Source organism: Calypte anna, chromosome 2 (genome assembly GCF_003957555.1).
Source record: "Calypte anna isolate BGI_N300 chromosome 2, bCalAnn1_v1.p, whole genome shotgun sequence".
Classification (NCBI taxonomy): Eukaryota; Metazoa; Chordata; class Aves; order Apodiformes; family Trochilidae; genus Calypte; species Calypte anna.
Window position 1 is genome coordinate 122,941,171 of NC_044245.1, and position 9,971 is coordinate 122,951,141.

General features: G+C 43.1%; 1 protein-coding gene across 1 annotated transcript; it reads left to right on the top strand.

Moving 5' to 3' along the window:
* Positions 1 to 603: 603 nt before the first annotated feature.
* On the top strand, positions 604 to 6,177 carry LOC103528222 (fatty acid-binding protein 5). Its single transcript, XM_030445271.1, has 4 exons — positions 604 to 903; positions 3,943 to 4,115; positions 5,075 to 5,179; positions 5,307 to 6,177. The coding sequence occupies exons 1-4, from the start codon at positions 828 to 830 to the stop codon at positions 5,355 to 5,357; spliced, it is 405 nt and encodes a 134-aa protein (XP_030301131.1). The 5' UTR covers positions 604 to 827; the 3' UTR covers positions 5,358 to 6,177.
* The last annotated feature ends 3,794 nt before the right edge of the window (positions 6,178 to 9,971 follow it).

Here is a 9,971-nt window from a genome sequence, read left to right on the forward strand (position 1 = left end):
GATGGTTTGTGTTGGAATGGACCATAAAGACTGTCTTGTTCCAATCCCCCCTGCATGGGCAGGGACACCTCCCACTAGACCAGGTTGCTCAAGGCCCCATCCAACCTGGCCTTGAACACTTCCAAGGAGGGGGCATCCACAACACTTGTGGGCAACCTGTTCCAGTGTCTTACCACCTTCATAGTGAAGCATTTCTTCCTAATGTCTAACCTAAATCTACCATCTTCCAGTTTAAAGCCATTATTCCTTGTCCTGTCCCAATAAAAAGCATGTCCCCATCTTTCTTGTAAGCCCTCTTTATGTACTGCAAAGCCCCTATAAGGTGGCCAGAGCCTTCTCATCTCCAGGCTGAAAAACCCCCAGCTCTCTCAATCTGTCTTGATAGCAGAGCTGCTCCAGCCCTCTGATCATCTTCGTGGCCCTTGTGTGGACTCTCTCCATGTCCTTCCTGTATTGGGGGCTCCAGAGCTGGACACAGTACTCCAGGTGGGTTTCTGGACGCGGCCTGCTGTCCCGGTGTATGTGCATTCGGGGTTTTGTGTGTGTGTGTGTGTTTGTGTGTGCGTGTGTGCGTGTGTGTCTGTACGTGTCCGGGAGGAGGGCGGACAGCATCCCGGCGTGCCCGCTCTTGCCGCTGCCGCCGCGGGCGGGACTCTCCGGGCGGGGGCTCGGCGGGGAAGGGGCCGGGGCGCGGCGGGCGCCCCATTGGCTCTCTCAGTCGGCACATGTCGCCAGCCCATCTATAAAGCCGGCCGCGGCCCCGCTTCTAGCCCGTCCTCCTGCTTCCGCGCTGTACCAGGCACGCCGCTAGCCCCAGCTCTGCCGCCATGGCCATTGATGCATTTTTAGGCAAATGGTGCCTCATCTCCAGCGAGGGCTTCGAGGACTATATGAAGGAGCTGGGTAAGGAGCCAGCGGCCCTCCGCCTCCAGGAGGGGGGAAGGCGGGAAGGGCAGGATGGGTGGGTGGATGGAGGGATGGATGGATGGATGGGTGGATGGATGCCGCACGGATACCTGCTGTTGCCGCCGGCTGACGAGGTTCTGCCCAAGGTCCGCGGCTCCGGCGCCGGTGTGCGGTCCCGGTGCTGGGCCCTGGGGCGGGGATCGTCGCGGCCGCGAGCGGCGGGGTCTGGGGCTTGGGGGATGGGAGGAGGGGAATGATGTCGCGATGCTGCGGGATGCGGCAGCCGGGGCTCCGTGCCGTTCCGGCGCCGGGAAGAGAGATCCATCCGGGAGCAGAGCCTTCTTCCCGGGACAGCTGCAGCCTCCGTCTCCGCGTCCTAAAGATGTCGGCAGGCCTTTTTGCACCGTAATTGCTGGGAGGCAGGTGCCAGTGCCAGCGGACACGCTCCTGCCGCCCCATGCTGCGCCTTCCCGGCTGCAGGGACTCCCCCTCCCGCCGGCAGCACCTCGGATTATCAGACGATGCCAACAGCCCGGCTGCGATTAGGCCCGTTCGCTCCTCCTTCTCCGGGTAATGCCTCGGAGCGGGGAGCCGGGGCATCCCGGGGCGGTGGGGCGGGAGCCGGGGTGCCAGCTCCGCGCTGCCCCCGCCAGGGAAGGGGGAGGCGGATGGCGGGGACCGCGCTCCAGCTCTGCTGCTGGGTCCGGGCGGGGCTCACAGTGCCCGTGATGGTCACAGACAGACCTGCTGAGCTGGGGCTGCTTCCCCGTGAAGTCACCTTGCGTGTCTCCAGACAAGAAAGCCAAACTGGATCAACTGCCTGTGGGTAATCGACTGCTGCCCGCGCTGCCAGGGGCTGTTTGCACTCTCCTGTGAGCAGCACCTTTATCCCTGGGAAATAGCCCTGAACTGTTTTCCCAGCTTCCAGCTTGGCCCACATTTTTAAACACAGTTACCTGATCAAGAACAGACCTAACTCCAGGAACCTCCTCTGCAAGTTCAGATTTAACATTTTTCTGTGAGCATCCTGGCCAATAAGTGATGGACACTGCAGTGCCTGTGCTGCCCAGGAGCTGTTATTTTCTGCAGTTTATCACTGCTGAAAGCTAGCATCTTTTCTCTAGCGGTGGAGATGTGGCCTTGAATGCCTTCGGAGGGAGGAAAGGAATTTAGGTATTCTGCTCTTCATGAAAAATACAAAAGGCATCACTGCATTTGCATTCTGCAGCCAGTGGTCGCTGCAACAGTATTTTGTGAGAGGCGTTGTCACTATGTGATAGCTATAATGTGAAGAAGCTTTCTGGACTGAGCCCTTTGGGAGACTTTGGAGGAAATTCAAGAATTTTAAGCTCATCTCAGTTGAGCAATGGGTTAGGATGTGGCGGTGCTCATGTCTAATAGCCAGGGCTATGCATGTGCTGAGTTGCAACTTCAAGGTAGAAATTATATGCTGAAACTGCAGTGCACCTCCCATGAGTAGGCAGCAACTGTTTTTTGTTTGTTTTTAGATCACAATCTTAAACCAGTCACTTTTCCTTTTTATAATTACAATTTAGACTATTTACTCTAGGTCACAGTTCAGGAGCCAGTCCTTTATTGGGTCTCGATGACTACTTAGGGAACACTCTGCCTTTGATCCTATTGACACACAATGAATGAGATTCTGAAGTTTCTGATCAGTGTGTATAAAAGAAGATTTGTGTTTAAAGAAGCTTGAATTTCACTCCTTGACATATGGAAAACATACAGAGCTCAGCTCTGTTTAGTTGGATCCCAAGGCATAGCTTTTAAGGTCATTCCCTGTTTACTCTGGACTGGACAATAGGAATAAGGTGGGTGGGGGATTAATTTCCAGTTCTGGTCAGAAAGACTGGACTGGGGAGGACTGTTTTTTAACTTTTCATTCTCAAGCTTAAGAAGGCTCAGTCCTGGAGTCTCAGTTGAGTCTGAAGAATCAGTGATTGGGAAGTACTCTGTTATTTCCACCTCGTGAGAAAGCAATATTTGTGGGTTCAGCCCTCACACAAGTACCCTGTACCCTCCACGGGAGTGCTGTGCTCTTATGTGACACTTTCTCCCTACGTCGTCTGCAGAGCTCAGACACTCACTGACTTGGTGGCACATTCTGTTCCATTTGGTTTCTTATAAATCCTTGGTTCAGAGTGCAGTTTCCATTTTGATGGATTCATGTTTGGTGCCTGGCTACTCCCTTACTCCTCTCCTTCAGATCAAAAAGACTCAAGCAAACTACTCAAGCAATGCACACAAGGGCTAAGGCAGGATAAACCTTTTTTTTTTTTGCTGAAGAGTTTTGAGGGCTGCTGTCTACGGATGACATATTTTCAGGTCTCTTCTCTCACAATGTTCCTGCCCCCCTTTTTTGGTTTTGTTGCTGGTTTTTGTTTTGTGTTTTTTTTATTGTTGGTGGGTTTTTTGTTTGTTTGTTTGTTTTGTTTTGTTTTGTGTGTGTCTAAATCATCTATGAGTGCTATTTCGCTTGATAGCTATTTTCTAATTCACAAGTCCATCCTTTGGATACAGGATGCAAAAGATGAACTTGTATTTAAAATTGCATGCTTGTATTTGTGTATAGAGTGATGGAAGAGTGTTTTTGAGTAAGTTGAAATAAATATGCAGGTGAATGAATGTGTTAGTTCAGAATCAGCTGTAGAGTTTTAAAAGTGTTCAGAACTTTTGTGTTTGTTTTCCTGTTGATTGCTTATTTCTGTTTGTAAATATTCAATGCTGAGTTTTGGGACATCTGCAAATCCTCTAGAGGGCAAAATAGATTTTAGTTTTTGCTGCCTGAGGAAGCAAAGCTTATTCCCTAAAGAATAACCCTTCAAATAAACTTTTTTTTTTCTTCTTCATCGGTGGGTAATTTAAAACATCCTCTCTCTCTGTGGCTCTTGAGCTATGAGTCTCAAGTGTACTTAAGTGCCTAATTAAATGGGAATTAGGTATTTGAATTCTTGTGTGGCCCTAAGCCTTGGGGTTTAAAGGACTTTGTGACACTCTGTGCCTCTCCCCTTGCAGGTGTGGGTATGGCCATGAGAAAAATGGGAAGCATGGCCAAACCAGATGTTTACATTATTAAGGATGGGGACACAATCACCGTAAAAACAGAAAGCACCTTCAAAACTTCACAGTTCAGCTTCAAGCTTGGGGAGAAATTTGAGGAAAATACATTAGATGGCAGGAAAACTCAGGTCAGTATTTTTCCTTCTGAAAAAACTCATTTTTTGGGGTATTTAACAGATGAAGACGTTTAAAAATCAGTTTTGACATCTATACTAGCAATGTTTTATTTGATGAACCTCTGTCTCTGTAAGTTTCATTGAAATATTTTTTTTTTAAATTTTTTCCTTGGGAAACGAGGGAAAATGCTGAAACAAATAATATCTTGTGTATTTTATTGTTTTCAGTTTGTAGCTGAAGCATTGTATTAGTTAAACTAACAGATCTGTAATCCATCATAAAGCCAAATGCCAATTAATTTGAAGCCTGTGGAAAAAAAAATATCCCATTGGTGTTTAATCAGAGGCAATCCAGCCCTGGGGTTAACCTTCCTGCCCAGTCTAGTGTTTGCACAAGAGAACCTGGCTCAGCATGCATGCAGTGGGACAGCACACACACATCGATGTGTTTGTGTGAATCACAGCTCCTAATCTCCAGTTTTAGAAGGCAAAGAGCTGCTTCCCCCACCCAGCAGTCAGAGAGTATTTATCCAAGAAGAGGCTAAACAAAAAGGAGCCCTCGAATGTGTCTCTCTCATTTCCTCTTGTGAGTGCTGTCTGTGTAGCCCCCTGCCCCCCAGCCACACACTGACTATTCAGCTATTATTGCAAGATCAGATAAACCTCACACAAAAGCTCAAAGCCCATTCACAAAGAGATGAAGAGAGAACATCGGCTGCTTTTGTTAATTGAAATTGTGCCTACTTGTCAAAGGCCTGCCCGAGGCAGGCATGTGGCAGAGCAGTGAGTGAGTAAGCAGTGAGCTGCTGTAAGAGGAGGGTCAATAAAATACTTGGCTTTGTAGATGTCAGTGGCAAAATTACCATGGAGTGATTTGGGGTGGGAATTTTTCCTTTGGAGTGATGTGTTGGAGAGCCTCAGTTTCCCTGTCAAATGTGGGTAAAATGTTGATGTCTGGGTTCTTCTTTCAGACCCTTATCAGCTTAAAGGATGATGGGTCATTGATTCAGGAGCAGGAATGGGATGGCAAGAAGACCATAATAACACGGAAACTTGTGGATGGACAGTTGGTGGTGGTGAGTTCAGTCCCATTTTCTGATTCCTGAGTGCTACTGCCTAGTAGCCTGGAAAGTGACTGTAAAAGGTCTTTTCCCCTATATTCCATACTGAAGGAATTCATAAATTTATCTCTTTACCTTCTAGGAATGTGACATGAATGGTGTCAAGTGTGTTAGAGTCTACCAGAAGGCATGAGGACATCTTCATGATCAGTAGGAACTTGCTGCAACCAACTCAGTTCAGTGGACAGAGCTCCTTTACACTCCGTATTTTCCTTTTCCCTGTTTTCTAGTATTTCAATGGACTGAGTAGCTGAGTGCAATCGTTTTTAAAAGCCGTGGTGTAACTGTTATGTAACTACTCTGAACTTATGAGGCTATTAAATAAAATTGTCAAATATATGAAGTGGAAATGTTGTTACTATAGTGGAATTTTAATGTGAGGTTTTATTAAAAACTCAGTTTGGTTTTAGGCTCTACTGCAAACTCCCTTCAGTTCAAGGTAATGCAATATCTGGCAAGGAACAGTTAATAGCTAGGTGAATTTTGACCAGCATCTTTAATTGTTAAGGTAGTAAAATCTGAAATAGAAAAAAACATTCAGATTTCAGACTCTAGAATTGTGTTTAACTTGAATGTTACAAAGTAAAAAGAATAGGGAGGGTGGAGGTACAAGTTAGTTGTCAGCTTTGAGTAGAGGAGTTAAGTAAGGGGCTAGTTTGGTTTTTCATGTTTCAAACCCCACACAACTTTCTTATCTGAAATTGATAAACAAACATACATGCTTTACTTAAAGGAAAACTTATTTTGAGTAGACTTTTGTTTTCCTAGCAAAGTTTCTTATCTAGTAATCCAAAAATTCCTAACTACAATCTACTGAAATACTGCCTAAAACTTAAAGCCTCTTTTTTTTTTTTTATTTTTATTTTTTTTAAAGTTTTAATTTTTAACTGGCTTGAAACACCTAGCAATGGAGTTTATATGTTTTCAAGTGCCATAATAAATAATCAGAAATATCAGTGTCTTGACTATTACTTTTGCACTGGCTGGGAAACAGCCCATGATGCTACTATGCTTCCACAGAGATGTCAGATCAGACAGAATTAAAAAGGTTCAGGTGAGTTTCTGCCACATCAGGCAAACATGTTCTAAAGGTGAAACTGTTGACAGGTGATGTGGAGATTTCTATCAAATTCAGACACCCAGGGGGTCACACATTAATAAATTTCCTGTTTGCTTTTTTTTTTTTTTTTTTTAGCATCAGATACTGCAGAGTCTGTTGGTACTTCAACCCCGCTGATGTGTTAGCTGCTCATTGCATGTATCGTATTACTGAGCTTACCCTAATAGCAGAAAAATCTGTTCTTTTATGTTCATCCTACCAACCATGGAAAATTATTTTTTCCATACTTTTGGGGCATTTATCCTTTTCTTGACTATTTATATATCAGTCCCTGTACCAATGTCATCTGAAAGAATTCAGAGCTGAAACATATTTCTTGCATTTATATTTTTTTTCCATGATCTATAAAGAAGTATGTATTTTTCCTGGTCCTCTAGTGTCTCCTTTTTGAGTTGGCAAATCTTCACATTACCTTCATTTAGAATTTTTCCTGATTTTAATGTGAACCCCGGAGATTGATGCCATAATCTTATATGGGACACTGGAAACAGATATTTTTGGGGGGAAGATATTTAGAAAAGGAAAATAAACATGATCTGACAAGGAGCTTGGTAGTTTTACAGTCAAAGATACCCTAAATAGTAGCAGGAGAGTGGATGCAGCCATTCATGGCATGATATGAACATCTTGCCTCCCTTATAAAAGAAACATTACTGTTTTAGGTAGGACATTATGCCTTCCTTGAGGTCACTGGTCTATCAATAACTTCTGATTGTTTCTCTTCCAATATTGGGTAGTGTCAATTGTTTATCTTCCATTTGAATGGAAAAAGATTCAAATGTCTTTTATAGAACATCCGTTGCTGTTACAATGGGATCACTCCTTGTGAAACAAAAGGCAGAGGAGTATCTTATTAGAGCTATTCCCTTTGGAAACAAGGCTTATAAAGTCTTTGTGTGTCTGCTCTGTTTTCAGCCCTATGTTAAGTAGAAGCTAGACATCCCACAGATGATTATTCTTCCATGAAAGATTTTTTTTTCCATAAAAATAGGTGACCTGATGAAGGAGGTAGACCATTAAGGTGGCTTGATGATGGAGAGGCTGCATGTGGAAGCTCAGCTTGGTTTGACATTAAATGGAGGAAGAACATTACAAGGCCTTACAGCACACATGAGAAGTTACCTTAAATACAAAAATTGACCCATAGGAAGGCATAAGTCAACAGGAAACTGGAATTCTTTGGAGCTTATTCTCCAGTGCCAATTTTACTCATATATTTGTTTGCTTTATTTTGTTGTAAGCTTCAGCTCATGTTGCTGGTAACTTCAGTTGTAAGTGTTCTGTGAGGTGGAGCCACAGTATCTACAACCTGTTTGTGTTAGATTAGACCATATAGTTAAAACAATAGTTTTATAGCACTGCAAACCAAGATTTATAATGCCCAAGATTTGAAAATATAATTAATTCCCAAATGCCTTCTATTAGTTATTACACAAATGAAAAGTTTTAGTCTGCATGAGCTGTGTAAACACAATGTTCTCATAACCAATTGTCCTGAGATTTGAATAACTCGCTGTAGTTCACTGTACTACGTAAGATGGGGGAAAATAAGATTTCCAAGAACAACTGAAAAAGAGGAAATTATGTATTATTCTGCCAAGACCACTTTATAATGCTGTAGAATCATGAAATAAGAAGACAGGCTTTGTTGTAACTTTTTAGTGCACATTTTTTGAAATATCTTGGAGGGATAAAAGAAACATCTTCAGCACATTGAAGCTGAAAATAAAATTTACTCAAAGAGAAGCACTTTCCATACCCACTCCAACACATGCTCATTTAAGGTAATTTGCAGGGTCCAATTTATATCTCTATCTCATTGCCTTCTTAAATTGATGTAGTTCTGCTGTTTTCATTGAAGGGAGATTTGTTTGGTTGGTTGAGGGTTTTTTGGATGCTTTTTTTTTTTGTGGTGAACTATAGAAAAGGTGTAGAAACCAAAGTTGTTTAGCAATTCAGATCTGATATTCTATCACATTAGGGAAATCTTTTGCCTCAGCTTTCCAGGAACACTAATGAAAGGGTACACTGCTTTGGAGAGTGTTCTGGATCTCTACAATTCTCAGGCTATCAAAGATTTTCCTGTTATGGTTTGGTTATATGATTTATTTCATATTTGTTATTCTACTCTGCTTGAGCTCTCTGCATTTAATACTGGCCTTTCCTTTTCCTCTCCCCTCCCTACCTCACACATGAACTTCAGATTAAAGATTTTTTAAAAGCAAAGTCAGTGGTGAGAAGTGTCTCAGTTTTCTGAGGTTATGGTTCCACTGTTAGTTGTCAGCTGTCCTAAAAAAAGCCAATAATTATTTCTTCAAATGTGAAGGTCAAGGATAGGAAGATAGTTTTGTTCTGCCAGTAGCTACTTGGGTGATATTAATTGTGCAACTCAAACATCCAAAAAGAAAATGAACCACTGAAGAGGCACTCTTTTTTTCAGGTTGTAATCTAAAAATCCAGTATTGTAAACAAAATCCAAGTGTAAACAATAAATCATAGAATCATAGAATGTCTTAGATTGGAAGGAATGTCAGAGATTACCTGCTCCAACCTCCCTGCCATGGGCAGGTATGCCTTCCATCTAAGCAGGGTTGCCCAAAGCCTCATCCAGCCTTGCCTTGAACACCTCCAGTGAGAGGGCATCAACAGCATCCCTGGGCAGTCTGTTCCAGGGTCTCGCCACCCTCATCCTGAAGAGCTTCCTCAGATCCAATCTAAGCCTATTCTCCTTCAGTTTAAAACCGTTTCCACTTTTCCTATTGCTGGACACTTATGAATAAAAGTCCCTTTCCAGCCTTCCTGTGGGTTCCCTTCAGGTACCAGCTGGCAGCTATAAGGTCCCCCCAGGAGTCTTCTCTTCTTCTGGCTGATCTTATCTACTTCTACATAATATTGTGTCCAACATATTTTGTTATTTATAAAGCTGTCCAAAGTAACTCCTATTAAAGTTAGATTCTGAAAATAAGTGCTCTGTAAGTGTTTTTCAGGACCCTAAGGGCACTAACAGGCTTTTGGGGACTTGATCATGGGACTGGTCCTGACCCTTTTTCATGAGCCCAGAAATCCCATTTCAGCTTGGCCCAAGGCATCAATCCATGTCTGAGTTAGCTGTCAGAGGGTCAGTCCCCAGCTCAGATAACTGCAGATTTTACACAAACCATGCATTAAACTGATTTCTGTGAAGGAGGTGCCTTTTAAAGGGTTGGCATTCTACTTGAAATTGTTCTACAAAAATAAAAGTAGTAATGCAGGCCAGCTTCAATCAAACCTTTATTGGTGATGCCTTCCCTGCCTGAGTATGGGCTAACTCAGTGAATGGATTAGAAACAGTTCACACTATCTTGATTATTTTAGCTTGTAGGGAAAAAAAAATCCTACACAGTGTGATAGTGGGTGGGAACAAGTTAACATGTATTAATTATTCTTTGATGCCTAATTTCAGTCCCATTGTTCAACCCTGGGAGGATTTAGCACTACTTTCATAGGTCTTGGAGACAATCCAGCATCTGTGTAAACACATTTTTGTCCCATGGCTCTCCTTATAGCTTTGGCTTTTCAGCCCTTGTACATCAAATTAAGATTTTGTTGACATTTTCCAGAATGGTTTTACTTCATACTATTATTTCA

Bases quoted from the DNA above. Each gene is read 5' to 3' on its own strand.
- LOC103528222 (XM_030445271.1), top strand. From the start codon at position 828: ATGGCCATTGATGCATTTTTAGGCAAATGGTGCCTCATCTCCAGCGAG. The intron at 904-3,942 runs GTAAGGAGCCAG...CTCCCCTTGCAG, and splicing joins GGACTATATGAAGGAGCTGG to GTGTGGGTATGGCCATGAGA. The intron at 5,180-5,306 runs GTGAGTTCAGTC...TTTACCTTCTAG, and splicing joins TGGATGGACAGTTGGTGGTG to GAATGTGACATGAATGGTGT.